The sequence below is a fragment of the Lipotes vexillifer genome, unplaced genomic scaffold (assembly GCF_000442215.2).
Source record: "Lipotes vexillifer unplaced genomic scaffold, Lipotes_vexillifer_v1.1 scaffold1693, whole genome shotgun sequence".
NCBI lineage: Eukaryota > Metazoa > Chordata > Mammalia > Artiodactyla > Lipotidae > Lipotes > Lipotes vexillifer.
Window position 1 is genome coordinate 489,436 of NW_006782186.1, and position 17,215 is coordinate 506,650.

Sequence of the window (17,215 nt, forward strand, 5' to 3'; positions counted from 1 at the left end):
AGCTCAGAGATTTGAAATAACTTCACCAAGTTTACATAAACAGTAAATGGAAAGGCTGGGATTTGAACTGAGGTTTATCTGATGCCAAGACATTTGGTTGATCCACTGCACCATGGCTACCAGATCAGTATCAGTGATTATTATTATTTTTAAAAATCTTTATTGGAGTATAATTGCTTTACAATGTTGTATTAGTTTCTGCTGTATAACAAAGTGAATCAGCTATATGTACACATATATCCCCATATCCCCTCCCTCTTGCGTCTCCCTCCCCCCCTCCCTATCCCTCCCCTCTAGCACCGAGCTGATCTCCCTGTGCTATGCGGCTGCTTCCCACTAGCTATCGATTTCACATTTGGTAGTGTATATATGTCCATGCCACTCTCTCACTTCGTCCCAGCTTACCCTCCCCCCTCCCTGTGTCCTCAAGTCCATTCTCTATGTCTGTGTTTTTATTCCTGTCCTGTCCCTAGATTCTTCAGAACCTTTTTTTGTTTTAGATTCCATATATATGTGTTAGCATACGGTATTTGTTTTTCTTTTTCTGACTTACTTTACTCTGTATGACAGACTCTAGGTCCATCCGCCTCACTACAAATGACTCAGTTTTGTTTCTTTTTATGGCTGAGTAATATTCCATTGTATATATGTGCCTCATCTTCTTTATCCATTCATCTATCAGTGATTATTAATTTCCCTTACGTTCCTCACAATTTCTTCAGATCTCTTCCCTCTTCTATTGCCCCCAGCCCTAAACACCCTTCTGGTTAAAAGCACTCATGCTTCTGCCAGTGCAAGATCTTCTGCCTTTTCCTCCTTTTCCATCATCATCATCACCATCTTCCTCCTCCTCATGTATCTTCCTATTAAAGTAGGAACAGACACATAGTAAATCAGGATGTCTCAAACTGTGGACCTCACAGTCATATCCCCAGAGCTGAGCTCAGTGTCTTATACATAGGAAGTACTCAACAAATAGGAATTGAATTAAACTGAATGAGTGAATTGAATATGAATTGAATTGAATCCATTCATTCACAAAGTAATTCTCTCTACCAAAATTCCTCCATCTAGGTAGAGATTAAGTAGCACTTATAAAGTATCACCTTCTCACAAATGTTGTTTGAATTAGGACTATCAGGATGTGCTAAAAAGGCTCCCCAGAGAATGGTGTTAGATTAGATTCTTAGCAGCTAGAATCACCAAACCTCTCTCCAATTCATAGCCAGCCTTTGGCCGACTCTGGAGGAATGCTGGATCAGGCGCTTCTTTGAGGAGTCAGAACAAAACTCTCATGGCAGAGCTCTCTTCCATACTTTTCTTGGATGCTGAGTCCTAGGCAAGTGGATTATGTCCCTCTACAACTTTTAATACCACTATTTCCTTGTCGATTTCTTTTAAAGCCTGTTTCAGCACCTGGGGAAACCCCAAACGGATGGTCATAGCAGCCAGGGACTAATATTTCACAACGGAGACTCCTGTACCTTGTATCCTTAGTTGCTATGAGAGATGGGTTGGTTACCCATTATATATAAAGACAAAGAGACTCTCACATGTACATCAGTGCCCTGTTGCTTTTCAGTCGTAAGGAAACAAGAGAGTGACTATGTCACTTGGGGAGAATAAATGATGTGCTTAATAAGGCATGGTCAAACCAAGTATTCTCAGGCACTCTGTTCAGGAGGTGATTTGCTACTTAAATATAGAGTCTGAACCTTGGTAGCACAATATTCCGTCCTCAGTGATATAGATCAGAGATTGGAAAACTATGGTCCACGGACCAAATTTGGCCCTCAACTTGCTTTTGTTCAGCCAGGAGCTAAGAATGGTTTTTGTAGATAAATCTTTGTAATCAATATGATGAAAAAGATCACTAATTTTGAACCTGATTTCAGCAAATGTTATTCCCCTAAAAAATCCATTCTTCGGGGCTTCCCTGGTGGCACAGTGGTTGAGAATCTGCCTGCTAATGCAGGGGACACGGGTTTGAGCCCTGGTCTGGGAGGATCCCACATGCCGCGGAGCAACTAGGACCGTGAGCCACAACTACTGAGCCTGCGCGTCTGGAGCCTGTTCTCCGCAACAAGAGAGGCTGCGATAGTGAGAGGCCCGTGCACCGTGATGAAGAGTGGCCCCCGCTTGCCACAACTAGAGAAAGACCTCGCACGGAAACGAAGACCCAACACAGTAAAAATAAATAAATTAATAAATAAACTCCTATCCCCAACATCTTCTTAAAAAAAAATCCATTCTTCTCATTAGTAGACCCATATTGCAAAAGATTATATTCTATTATTATTATTATATTTTGAATTTCATCAATAAAAATTTTTTGGAAATTTGTTCTTTCTGGTTATATAAGGGCCAGTAAAGCCTAAGATATTTACTATCTATCCCTTTACAGAAAATTTTCCGATCACTGGTCTAGACCTTTTCAGACTTGCCTCCTGCCGTATCATTCCTCACGCTGGGAACATTTGCCATATCTGAGTAGCTGTGGTCCCCAAATGCACATCTAGTTCCACATGCTCCAGCTATCCCTTCTGCCTGCAGTGTGTCACCTCCCTGCCCACTGATCGTTTTGTCTACTGAAATCGGCTGATCCTTCAAAGTTCAGCTCAGATGATACCCTCCTCTCTGAGGTCTTCCCTGATCCTTCACGTCAGACTAAAAACACTCACAGAAAATCTTTTATCTGAGCAGTTCATGGTTCTGTTCCCAGAAATACAGAATGTGTGGACACAGAAGGGCAAAATTACTTCTTTATATTAGCCAAGTGGTACTCGAACCCACTGGGGAGATGGATGATGAGGATAGTTGCTGTTTACTGAGCACTCACTATGGGCTAAGCATTATGCTAAGTACTGCACATATATCATTCATTCATTTGCTCAATTAAAATCTACTAAGCATCTCCTAAAGACCATGCACTAAGCTTGGTGCCTGGGGTGCAGTGGTAAATATTACAGGTAAGAGAGTCACAGACTTGGGCTTCCCTGGTGGCGCAGTGGTTGAGAGTCCGCCTGCAAATGCAGGGGACACGGGTTCGTGCCCCGGTCCGGGAGGATCCCACATGCTGCGGAGCGGCTGGTCCCGTGAGCCGTGGCCGCTGAGCCTGCGAGTCTGGAGCCTGTGCTCTGCAACTGGAGAGGCCACAGCAGTGAGAGGCCCGTGAACCGCAAAAAAAAAAAAAAAAAAAAAAAAAAAAAAAAAGAGTCACAGACTTAATGAAATGTTAAGTCTCTCAACAACCTTGCAAGGTAGGTGCCATTGTCAACCAGGAAACAAAATCAGAGAAGAGAGGTTAAGCAACTTGACCAAAGACATACAGTTAATAAAAGGTAAGCAGGATTTGAAAGCAAAGCTCCAAATAAAGCTAGATATCTGGGAGGGGCTGGAATGACTATTAAGTATTGTATTCTTAAAAGGCCTTCATTCTTATCTCATTGGTAAAGACCTCTAGGAAGGAATATATAGTTCCTAATCTTTGCCTTCCCAGTGGAACTAACTCCATGCTTTTGACACACTGCACAGGTCAACACCTCCTCAGGAAGTGGTCCCTGATTCAGAATGAATCAGACCCCCCTTTCCTCTATATCCCCTCAATACCTTGTGCATATTTCTATTATTGTACTTGCTACCATTACTATAATTTTCTTAATATGTTTCTCTCACTAGGAACTATAGAAACTTAATATGTTTCTCTCACTAGAAACTATAGTTTCTCTCACTAGACCAGGAACTCTTTTAGGACAGGTACTATGTAATTCATTTCTAAATCCCCAGGTTCTAGAATAGTGCCTGATACAAGATGTGGCAGATGTTAAATGAATGAATCAATGAAAGACTTTTATTGGTAACCCACTCTGTTCTGTTCTCTCAGTGATAACAAAAGTGGGCAGCACTTACCGATGGGCATGCACTCATAAAAGCATTATCTCCCTCCACCTTCATCATGACTCTATGAACTCACTACTGTAATTATCTCCTTTTATTGATGAGAAATATGAAGGCTTTCTCAAGGTCACACAGATTTTTAGTTAGAGAGAGATGGTTCAAACCCAGTTTTAGTGGTTACCAAATCCTTTACTGGCCACCAGGACACTGCCCAGGACTCATACAACCATCTCTTCCATGAATCTTCCAACAGGATTAACCAGCCCTTGTTATAGCCCTTGAGAACTCTGGCCCTGATTAAACCTCACTAGGCCCTGCCTGGTACTTATGATACTTGCATCCATGTTACCTCCTCCAGAAGACGGCAAGCCCCTGTATGGGGGACCGTGTGCTCTGCACCTTGAATCCTCATAGCCCATAGCCCCAGCCGTTGCATGCTCTTAAGATGATGCATTGAACTTGAAATAAAAATGATATTAAGCCCACTACATTATTATTATGCTATTATGATCAAATAAATCCAACCTAATTCCCTGCTTTTATAGCATAAGCCTCTTTCACAATGGACTAAAAGCCCCGAAGGATAGGAAGGATTTAGAAAGAAGATGGAAGGTGGGCAGGAGGGAAAATTGTGAGCAAAATCCAGCAATGGTTACCTGTGGAGCTTGTCACGGCTCAGCTCAGCCTGTGATTTGGCTAGATCACCCGCTGGGGACCCTGAGATTTTAAGGTACAACCAGAACTGAGAATGTGCAGGAAAAAGCATCAGGTGTTGTGAAGGGAGCAGTGGGCAAAAATGCTGGATGCACCAGATAAGTCAGATCCTGGAAAGCCTTGACCGCAGGCTGAGCTGCCAAGGCCTTGCCCTGGAAGGGAAGGGGATCCATGGAGAGTTCAGGACAAGGAATAGTGGAACCATCCATTCCTCTCCCCCTGCAGAACCAGGTGGTGAAGGAGGATGGCATGGGCTTGGAGAGTGGGAGTTGGGGGGCAGGTAGCAGCCCTCCCAGGAATGGCATGTTGAACTGTGGGGACATGGCAGGGGTCGGCCTGAGCCCACGAGTGAGACACAGCTGGAGGCCGGAATGAGGAGAACCAGGCTCCTGAGCCAGCCCAGTCACCAACTGGTTGTGTGACCTCAGTCCCCAGACCCCCCTGACTCTATTCTTCATCTTTAAAGAGAGAGATGTTTACCTTAAAAGGCCATGATAAAGTCTAAATTAAAAAATACGTTAAAGCAATTGGCATTGTGCACTCAGCAAATGAGGTTGAAACTCAATTATGTCTCTGTTCTAACGTTCTGCTCTTCTGCTTTCTGCCATTGTCTATCTTTCGCCCATTATTATGGTTTAATAGAGAACGATTCTTAGGGGCCAAGAAGATTGCAAAAAGGCATTCTAGGATGTGCCACAACACGGGCCAGCTTTTTGAAGTCATTGCACAAAGTAGACAGTGACCACAACAACAGCACAGTGGAGGCACTTATGGTGGCTTTTGTGGTTTGGGGCTTGGGTCCTATTTTCCTACCGAAAGAGGTTCCATCAGGCTTGTTCCTTCAAAGCCTCTTCATGCAGTTTGAAGAGAAACACACACTGACAATGGACTATGCTGGGAAAGGGAGGATGGAAAAGACTACTATTATGTTATACATGTATGGGTAGCTTTTGTGGGACTATGGCGGGCCTATGCTCTCGCTCTCGGATGGGAACAACACAGACACACATGCTCCTTCCTTGCCTGACTCTTCTGCTCATCCCTGATATGTCGGGGAGGCTGGGCTGTGGCCACAGCATGTTATTCTTCTCACTCTCTTTCTTCCCACCCTCCCTGACCCCTACGGGTTTGATCCTCACTGACAGCTCGATATCCAGATATTTCTTTTCTGTTCTGCCTTTTCTCCTGAGCATCAAACTTATATCTCCATTTACTTAGTTTGTAATTTGTTTCTTATTTTTTGTTGAGTTATAACAAACAGAATAAAGCCCATAAATCTTAATTGTCCGTATGTATAGACCCACATGACCACCATCCAGATCAAGATACAGAACATTTCCAACATCTTGGTCAATTACCCACCCCACCCCCAGAGATTATCACTATTCTGACATCCATCACCATCACTTACCTTTGCCTGTTTTTGAAATTTCATATAAATGGAATCATTCAGTAAGTACACTTATATCTGGTTTCATTCACTCATCATTATGTCTGTAAGATCTATCCATATTAGTGAGTATTTCAGTAACTTTCTTTTTCTGCTATGTAACAGTGGATCTCAACCAGTGGCAATTTTGGCACACCCAGAGGGCTTTTGGCAATGTCTGGAAAGATTTTTGATTGTCACAACTTGAAGGGGGATAATGTGGGGAACGCTACTGGCAAGGCTTGCAAAGAGGCCAGGGATGATGCCAAACATCCTACAGTGCACAAGACAGCTCCTCACAACAAAGAATTATCTGGTCCAAAATGTCAGTAGTGCCGAGATTGAGAAACCCTGTGTATTCGTTTGCTATAGCTGCTCTAACAAATTACCACAAACTGAATGGCTTAAAACCACATGAATGTATTCCCTTATAGTTCTGTAGTTAAGAGTCAGAAATGGGTCTCACTGGCTAGAATCATGGTGTCAGCAGAAGCAAAGTGTTCCTTCTGAAGGCTCTGGGAAGAATCCATTTACTTGTCTTTTCCAGCTTCTTAGAAGCTGGTGCATTCCTTGGTGCATGTCACACTTCCGTCTTCAAAGCCAACAATGGCTGGCCAAGTCTTTATCACACTGCATCACTGTGACACTGCCTCTTTCACTTATAAGGGTCCCTGTGATTACAATGGGCCCATCTGGATAATCCAGGATACTCATCCCACCTCAAGAGCCTTAACTTAACGACATCTGCAAAGTCCCTTTTGCTTTGTAACATAACATATACACAGGTTCCAGGAATTAGGGTGTGGACATTCTGGGGTGGGGGAAGGGCACCATGATTCTGTCTACCACACCCTACCAGGAGATAGTCCACTGTATGAATATACCACAGTGTATTTCTCCTATTGTGGATGGACATTTGGGTTGATTTTACTTTTTAGCTATTATTAATAAAGCTGCTACACATTCTTGTACAAGCCTTCTGCACTCATTTTTGCTAGGTATATACTCAACAGTGCAATTGCTGGGTCATAGAGTAAACATATGTTTAACTTGAATAGATCATGCTGAAGAGTTTTATAAGGTGACTGTAGCAATTTACACCCTTTACCAGCAGTGTGGGTTTCTATTTTCATTTTCTATTGAACACCTCCATGTAGTCTTTCTAAAGACACCACAAATTCAACTTATCCAAAACTCTGCTATCTAGCTCAGTGAATGATTGTTTCCCCAGACATCCAAAGCATCCAAAGGAAACATCCTAGACTCTTCCCTCTCCCTTTCTGCCGACTTTCAATTAGCCTTATGTTATTCTGTACCATCGGTGCTTGTTTACATCCTTTCCTGGCTGGAGGTCTTCATCATCTCTCACCTAGACCACAGCTTCTTTTCTGGATTCCATGCTCCCAGTCTAATCCCCTCCAATCCATCCTTCCCACTGCTGCCAAAGTCACCTTTGCTAAAATCCAAAACCTAATCCTCCTGCTTCATTTGCTCATAGGATAAAGGAGCTGGCCCAGCCTACCTGCCTGGTCCACCTCTCGCCATTCTATCCTCATCCAATGAGACCTCTAAGTTCTACCTGCTCAGAACTGCTGACAATTTCTCTTCTGTACTTTTACTCAGACTGATCCCTTCCCCATTTAATGCCCAGTCATCTTTGAAGATTCAGCCTACCAGTCCCTTCTCTACTGAACCCTTTCCCTGATAACCCTCAAATCAAGTAGACTCAACCTCTCTCTCCTCTGTGCCCCACCAAACCCTGCATAGACTTTTTGTTAGGGCACATATAACTTTTCAGCTCACCTGTCTCTGCCTAATGCCTAATAAACACAAGTCTTCCAAGAGCAAGGACTACTTTGTCTTCCTAGGAATTAGCCAGATATAGAGCAGACACTAATCAATATTCAGTGGATTGAAAATGGTTTGAGACAATACATGTTAGTATGACGTGGAGGAAGTGCCCTGTGTAGAGAAAGATTAGTGTTAGACAAAGTCTGTGCCTTCAACAGTTTTAAAACCTAAAGACAGACAAGAGGCCTTGTGGGTCCTCAGCTCTAACAGGGAAGTAACAGCACCACTTCTGCAGAGTGATTACAGGCGAAAATGCGTCTAAAGTTTCTAGCAGCCTGCCAGGCACATAGGAGGCACTTGATTAACTACTACTATTGTTCCTAATGGTGAAAACTAGCATCTTTAGTGAACATCGAGAGAATTTTTAGTTTGCTGGTCACGGTCCATTTGCAGTTTTCTTCATTTGGTGGAGAATTCGAAGCTCACCTGTCTAGATGTCTACAACTGACCTAATTTGAAAAGCCAAAGCTGCATTGATTACAGAGATGGCTCTTTAATCCTAGTGGACATTGTTGGATTATTTTAGTTTTATAGCCTGGACACAGTGATTCTTTGTGATTATAGATTTAGAACTATCACTGGCTTGACTTTTTTTGAAAGTTCATAGATGCATTAGATGCCATTTTTTTCTAGGACAGCAACCAAGGATTAATTGTGCATATCTTATCACCTCTCCTCTTTGTGGGTTAGTTTCAGTAACATTATATCTAACTGCACAAGGTCAACCAATGTTCTAGAAAAATGCTTTGTACACAGTAATTCCTCAGTAAAAATTTCCAGGGCAGCATAAGGCTTTGCTGAGTTAGGTGCCCAATGTGGTTTCCATGATTAGTCTCTCTCCTGCTTTTCTTCCCTCCCTTCTGATCACTCTTGTCTTTTTCATGGTTATCCCTTCTGCTGTCAGTACCCCAAATACATGTATCCCTCAGGGCTCCATTCTCTGATGGCTAATTTTCTCTACTTCCTCTCTAGGGATGATTTCACCTCCTCCCATGGCTTTAATAATATCCACAGGGCTTCCCTGGTGGCGCAGTGGTTGAGAATCTGCCTGCCAATGCAGGGGACACGGGTTCGAGCCCTGGTCTGGGAGGATCCCACGTGCCGCGGAGAAACTAGGCCCGTGAGCCACAACGACTGAGCCTGCGTGTCTGGAGCCTGTGCTCCGCAACAAGAGAGGCCGCGATAGTGAGAGGCCCGTGCACCACGATGAAGAATGGCCCCCACTTGCCACAACTAGAGAAAGCCCTCGTACAGAAACGAAGACTCAACACAGCAAAAATAAATAAATTAATTAATAAACTCCTACCCCCAACATCTTCTTAAAAAAATAAATAAATAAAAATAAAATAATAATAATATCCACAGGATGTTTCAAATCACAGCCTGGATCTCTCTCTACACTTCAGATCCATTTACTCAGCTGCCCCTTGAAATTTCTTGTCAGATATCTCATAGACAACTCAAATTCTAGATACTAAAAATAAGCTCAACTTCCACTCCTGACTTTCTTCTCCTCTACACTCATCATAGAATTCTAAATAAAAGTCTGTTCCTTTTTTTTTAAAATATCTTTATTGGAGTATAATTGCTTTACAACGTTGTGTTAGTTTCTGCTTTATAACAAAGTGAATCAGCTATACGTATAAATATATCCCCATATCCTCTCCCTCTTGAGCCTCCCTCCCACCCTCCCTATCCCACCCCTCTGTTCCAATGACTAGGACCACTACCAGTTAGTTACCCAAACCAGAAAAGAGTTATCCTGGATTTACCCTCTTCCTTGCATCTCAATTGGTCATTACGATCTGTTTTTCAGTAACTGTATGTACTATGTTATAAATCTCCAGTCCCACAGCCTCAGTTCAAGCTTTATCATGGTCCCTGGATTATTCCAATAGGCTCGTTATTGAAAGGCCACCCTTTCTCTAACCTCCCCTGGTCACCGGTCAGTGGGACATTAATACAATTTAAATCATCTTAAACTATCATGTAGTTCCTCTACCTAGATTCCTTCAGTGACTCATTTCTTTAAAAAAAAAAAAAAAATCCAAACTCCTCAGCCAGGGATATAAAACTGTTCCTAACATGACCTATGCCTACCTCTCAGAGCATAAAAGGTAAAGGAGTAGTAAAAATAAGAGCAAAACTTACTGAAAAGGGAGATGATCAACAAAACCAAAATTTGTTTCTTTGAAAAGACTAAGCAAACCTCAATAAGACAATTAGGAAAAAAAAGAGACAAGGCACCAATTAATATTAAGTATGAAAGGGGATGTAACTGCAGATAAGTAGAGATGATTTTAAAATCCACAAGATAGTGCTATGGTGACTCTTATGTCAATAAATTTAAAAATTAAAAAAAATTGTAACATTTCCTAGAAAAATATAAATTACTAAAATTGGCTCAAGAAGAAATACAAAAGCTGAATAAATGAATAATTATTAAAGACATCAAACTGGTAGTAAAAAACTAGTCTATTCATGAAAAAGACACCAGGTACAGAGAGCTTTACAGGAGACTCTTATCAGATATTTGAGGAGGAGTACTTGTTATAAGAATTGTTCCAAATAACTGAAAAAGAGAAAAATCGAACTATCTAACTTTATAGACATAACCATGATTCCAATACTGTACCCGACTGATATAAAAAAGGAAAAAATTTTAGACTAATTTCACTTATGAATATATATGCAAACATTTCAAATAAAAAGCAGCAAAAGAATTCAGCATCATAAACTATAGTTTTAAGTAAGATTTATCCTAGGAATGGAAAGATGGTTCAGTATCAGAAAAATCTATTAGCAAATTAAAAATAAAAACCATAAGACTTTCTTAGTTGATGTCAAAAAAATAATTTAATAAAATTCAATACCAACTAATAAGAACCTGCTGTATAAAAAAATAAATAAAATGGAATTCAAAAAAAATTCAATACCAATCCACATTTTTAGAAACCCCTAGTAAACTAGTATAAAGACAAGTTTCTTAACCTGATATGACACTATATTATAATGACAGAGAGCAATCCTCATACTTAATGATGAAACTTAAGAAGCATTCCCATGTCTCAAGACAAAGAAGCCTATTATCAAAACTATATGGAGGGACTTCCCTGGTGGTGCAGTGGTTAAGAATCTGCCTGCCAATGCAGGGGACACGAGTTCGAGCCCTGGTCCGGGAAGATCCCACATGCTGCGGAGCAACAAAGGCACAAAGGCCGTGCAGGAAATGCAAATCAACACTACAAAGAGGTACTGAGCCTGTGCTCTAGAGCCCGCGAGCCACAACTGCTGAGCCCGCGTGCCACAACTACTGAACTAGAGCCCGTGCTCTGTAACAAGAGAAGCCACCACAATGAGAAGCCCACGCACCCCAATGAAGAGTAGCCCCCGCTCTCAGCAACTAGAGAAAGCCCGTGCAGCAACGAAGACCCAATGCAGCCAAAAAGAAAGAAAGAAAGAAAGAAAAAGCATTAAAAAAAAAAAACTATATGGGTATCCTCACCAGTGTAGCAATATACATACACACAAATATATATGAATATCAGAATGAAGACAATAAACTGGTATTTGCTAAAAGTATACATTATCTCCACAGACAGTCCAAGAGAATCTACAAACAAAATTAGAGTGTGGTAAAGCTGCTGAATACAATAAAAACATATAAAAATTAATACATATGAGTAATAACAAATTAGAAAATGTAATAAGATATATGCTTGAAAATAGGAAAACTAATTTTAAATAGCTCAGAAAAAAAAGATGATAGTATGGCATTTGCTCAGATTAATGGAATAGAACAGAGATCTCAGAAATATATTCAAGCATACGCTACCCTTATGTGATAGAAGAGATATCAGTGGGGATATTAATGAGGAAAAGTTGAACTGTTAAAAAGGGTATTGGGGGCTTCCCTGGTGGTGCACTCGTTGAGAGTCCGCCTGCTGATGCAGGGGACACGGGTTCGTGCCCCGGTCCAGGAAGATCCCACATGCGGTGAAGCGGCTGGGCCCGTGAGCCATGGCCGCTGAGCCTGTGCGTCCGGAGCCTGTGCTCCGCAACAGGAGAGGCCACAGCAGTGAGAGGCCCGCGTACCGCAGGAAAAAAAAAAAAAAAAAAAGGGTATTGGGATAAATGACTTTCCATATGGGAAAAAGGAAAATCAGTTCCCTGCCTCATTCCATACATAAAGTTAAATCCAATTATATTATTAGAGGCTTAAATATAGAAAAATAAAACTTAAAAACTATTGTGTGTATGTGTGTGTATGTGATTTTTGTGGAGAAAATTACAAAATGTAAGTGAACGACAAAAAGACAAATAAATGGCAAGCAATACCATGTTTGTATATGGGAAAACTCAATATCTTAAAGATAGCAAATCTTCTCAAGCGGTGTTTTCACAAGCAAGTCTGAAGTTAACCTGCATAAAAATTACCTAGAGTGCTTCTTAAAATATAGATTCTTAGGCTCCATTTTAAAAGTACTGAATCAGCACGTCTGAGGATGAGGCCCAGGAATCTGCATTTTAGAAAGCTCTCCAGATGATTTTTTTGTGTGTACTAAATTTTGAGAACCTCTGTCTTAAGGGAAGAGGTCATAACCTGAATTGCACATGAGAATTATCTGGCGCAGTTTGAAAAGATTCACATGCGCAGGCTATACCCCAGACCAATTAAATCAGAATCTCTGGGCAAGGCAGCTATGTAACAGCATTTTTAAAGTTCTCCAGTGATTCCATTGTACAGCCAAGGTTGGGGACCACTGCCCTGGGTGAAGGTGCACCTAGAGTCAGGTCTGTAATGTTTGCTGCCCTTCCCCATTTGAACATTTACTTCGAGTGCTAACCGAGTAGGAATCCCCCTTTATTTTGATTAAGGAAAACACAATTTCTTTACATAGGGTTATCACTTTTTGGTATCTCCAGTATCCTGTCTGATACATTGCAGGGGCTTGGTGGTCATTTTCCAAAATTAATTCAGCTAAATGAAACTGAATGAAATGAATCAATATGTAGGTGAATAAATTTTTCATGTGACTTAAAAAATTTCACTGGATTCAACAAACCTATATGATAGTTAGGCACAATGTTACACTGTGAGAGATACAGAGATGAACAAAATACAGCCCTTCCCTTCAAGTGTTCCTATCTGGTAGGGGAGGCAGACAGAGACAAAAGTATCTCACAGTCAAGCAGACAATGAGAAGTGTACAGAATACGAAAAGGGAATAAGAGAAAAATTAGTCCTGCGTGGCAGGACCTGGAAGACGTTGTTGAAGACTAGTATCTGAGATTGGCCTTGAAGTATTGCTGGGATTTAGTTAAGAAGATCCTAGGGAAATGGGCAGTTGCCCTGTAGACACAGGGCAGTTCTGTATAGCATAAGCCAAGTCAGTTGGGCCTTTCTTTAACCTTTATGGAAGACTGCAGGGTAGATAGGAAAGGCTCTTTTTCTTTCTGATTTCCTTGTTACCGCTCTCATTTTTCAAGTACTATTTTGCCTCTGGTTTATTAATTCTACCTCCTGGTGCCCCAGCTGATTTCTTCCAGGAAAAGTTGCTCATTAGCATTTCTATGAGGAGCACCTGCTACCCCATCTATCACTCTTAACCGATGGCTGGGGCAATGGGGTTGGCTGAGAGAGGAATTTTAATCTCCTCCTATGACTCATCTATTTCCTAACTGAGAATGCTAGGTCCAAAGTCACAAATAGCTGCGCAGTAAAATCCATCCTTAACATTAAAAATAATGAAGACATGTTTCTCAATTTTATAATATCATTTATGTAATATGAATGTATTGAAAATCAACTTCCTGATTGAGAATAATTCTAAAGATACCTCAGATACCGCTTGAATGCAAAAAGTCTCAGGCTAGTATGGATAGGTTATGAATTAAATGAACTGTTGAACAGGGAAGGTGTCTCAAAACCATAGTGTCAAAGGACATTTGACGTTATCTACTGATAACGTCAGTAGATAACATTTGACGTTATCTACTGATAACGTCATTGCAGGAGGAAACCAAATAATATGTATATGACTCTGGATGCTGAATATATATTTTATATTATGTACCAATATATCAAGCTGATGGATTGTATATCCTTTCTCTATTTAAGCAAACTGCTCACACTGATGTTACATGACAGATGTCATTTGTAAAGCCCATGAGATGAACCAGTCACCATGGTATAAACCACCACAATTTATGCAGAGTGGCAGAAGAAAAGGATTTGTCAAATTATTAGTGAAATGTAGCCCAGCTTGGCTTCTAAGGTGATGTAAGGCTCATCTACAGAAGACATGGGACATACTTAAATTCAGGAGATATTTAGAATCCTAGCAAGGAAAAGGATGTGAGAGAATAGGGGGGGAAAAAACCAATGTTCCAGATAAGCCTATAATTTCCAGGCATTTTTTTTCTTTATAGTATACTTAATTAATTGATTATCTTATTTCTTCATATCTACTTTCACCCAAAGTGCATTTCCCTATTATTGGTTAATTTTTCTTCTGGAACAAAAAATAATGTTAAATTTCACATCAAATTTGTCAAGTACTTAAATTGTCCATTAAAGAAATGGATGTTTCTTAGCAATACTCATTCTCTTAATGCTGCAAAACCCTTCTGATGATACAGCAAAATGGAACTGCTGATCCCAAAGTCATATGCATAATTAAATTTTACAGAAGACTCAAATTAGAAAAAAATGTTTTTTGAGGTACACAGAGATTTTTCTTGACAGGTTGATGAAATTCTGATAGCTATGAAAAATAATCATTCTTACCAGCTGCAAGAGCATAGCCTGCCCCTATTCAATCAAATTACTTGCAGGATGTGTGTAATTCTAACTGTAAAGCATGACATGCTTACTGCACAGTTAAGGTGTTGTTTGGGAGGAAAGAGGCTACACAGAACAAAGGTACAACCCAAAATATTTGGAGTGAGTTGTTTCTGAAGGGTGGTTTACGCCCTGACTGTCTGAACCATCATTTATGAACAAAGCAAGTCCTACCAGCCTGGAAACAAAAACTGAGTAGGATCATCAAATGAGATTTGAGAATCTGGATCTCTCTTGATTGGCATTGACTGTACTGAGGTGAGGAGAGGTGGATTCTGTCTGGTAGGTGGTAAGGTTCCACCTGCCGCAGGGTGGTAGACTGCGAGTCGGATGATGAAGAGGCCAGTCCAGAAATCTGTGATATTAGGCCAACCTTAGGGTTCTTAGGGAACAAAGGTAGGGCCTTGTAAACAACAAACCCATGACAGAGTCATAAAATTGTATCCTGGCTTTGTTTTTTTATTCCCCTTGCTTATTTGTTTCCTTTCTTTTCTTTTTGATTCTCCTTGGTAACAGCATAAAGATTTTGTGAAAATTCCACCTTCTCATAGCTAGAACCAAGGAAAAGGATCCATGTCCTTGCCTGACCCAGAGCTTTACAAGGAAGTGGTGTATCCCTGCGGGACCAGTGTGGTCATGATAACAAGACACCAAGAGACAAATGCCAGGTGGGAGGTGGAATTCAGGAAGAAGGAATAGGGGCCAATTGATTAACTGCCCATTTTCATTGGGAAATGCTTTCCAGAGGTAATACCTGAGTGGGGGGCAGATTTTGCCTTAACAAGAGAGGATGTCTATCAATGCTATTCTTCCTCAGCGTAAGAGGGAGTGTTTGTCATACTTAATGGAGAAGGACATCAGTCTGATGAGGCTATATACACGGTCCTGGCAAAAGACACTAACTCTGCAGTCCTCCTGTCCACACCCTCCTGCAGGAAGGAGGCAACTGGCTGTGGCATTGATGAAGGACCCCATAAGCCACATTTTGAACACCTCTAGCTCAATTACTCATTGTGTACATCTGCTTCCCCAGAGACCCCAAACCCAATGCCACATATTCAGAGTCAACAGTGATCTGTTAGCTAATTGTTTCCATTTGAAACGTAAGGGCAGAACTGAAAGCTAAGCATTCAGAAATACATATTAAATGAATGAAGGGTGAGAAAGCAGACTGGAAGGACTGAGGCTGCAGCAGAGGGAGAATTCTAGAAAAAGAGAGAGAGAGAAAGAGAATGAACGAATAAATATGCTCTTGTTGAAGGCATTCATTTAAAGGGAATTTAAATGTGCTGAAGAGGGGGTTCTTGGTGGGAACAGAATGAGAACCACATTTGGCAAACATGAAAGGGAAGGAGATGCATCAATAGGGGAGAAGGCTGGAAGTGTCTGGGAAGTGGAAATCAAAATAATGAGGCATCATGTAGAAGGCTGGAATGGAACCAAGATGTACTAATTACCTACCATGTGCCAGGCATAATTCTCCTCCTGAATCATTCCATTTAATCTTCAAAATGTCTAGCACAGTGCTTAGCATATAGTAGGTGCTCAAAAATATGTTGAGTATTTAATATTAAATCAATACATGAGCAAACAACCTAAGAGAAGAATCTATTATCCATCACATCTTACAGATAAGAATCCTAGGCCAAGAAGTGTTAAGAAACTTGCCCAGTGAGTCACAGCTAGAGGTGTAAGGAATCTACCTTCAGCGTAAGTGGCTGAAAGAGGAGGGTGCTCTATAAGGGACCGGCAGGGAATCTAGAAAAGGGTGTGGTGCTTGATGGTCTCCCAGGGATTGAGACAGAGGGGGTAAGAATGAAGGGCCAAGTGAACCGGGCTAGGGAGGAGGGGAAGGGGGAGAGATCACTCTTCTCTGGGGAGGATTGGCCCTGCAGGAAGGCACAGAGGCCCTTAGGCGGCAGCTGAGCCAGCAAGGGGCAGCATCCAGGCTAATGCAGCCAGTGAGTTGGGTGGGGCAGAATGGAAGCACAGCCAGTGAAGAAACTGCAAAGGTCTCTGTTGGGCAGGCAGGGACTCGGGTTGGGGCAGAGATGGGGAAAAGATGGTTGAAGTGGTTAAGTGAAAGACTTTGGCAAGATGGGATGGATAATACTAACAGCTTTCACAAAAGAAAGAGCCAAAGAGCAGTCGGCCAGGGCTGGGGAGGGGGAGGGGGTGTGTTCTGGGCTGGAGGGGAAGGCTGACAGGGAGGCCTGCGATGCAGAGAATCTGTGGGAAAGGGTAAGGATGACCAGCCCCGTGGCCTGAGCTGAGGGCCGCGTCTCACCTGTAAGAGCTGCTCACCGCACTCGCCACCTCCTCGCGGATTTGCCTGTTGAGGGCGTCGGCCGCCGCACGCCCCTTGACCCCCTCGGGGCCCGTGGCCTGGACCTGGGCCTGGGCTGCGGGCAGCAGCGTCTGCTCGTGCCCCAGCCCCTCGGCGCGACGCACCATCCAGGCGGGCCCAGGCTTCTTGCGTG

General features: G+C 41.9%; 1 protein-coding gene across 1 annotated transcript in view; it reads right to left on the reverse strand.

The window, feature by feature from the left end:
* The window catches only part of MAP6 (microtubule associated protein 6), an 89,172-nt gene that overhangs the window by 70,809 nt on the left and 1,148 nt on the right, over positions 1-17,215 (reverse strand). Inside the window, exon 2 of the mRNA XM_007455032.1 lies at positions 17,023-17,215. This exon is cut by the window's right edge and continues 44 nt beyond it. Coding sequence (XP_007455094.1) covers positions 17,023-17,215 — 193 coding nt within the window. The remainder of the gene's footprint in view (positions 1-17,022) is intronic.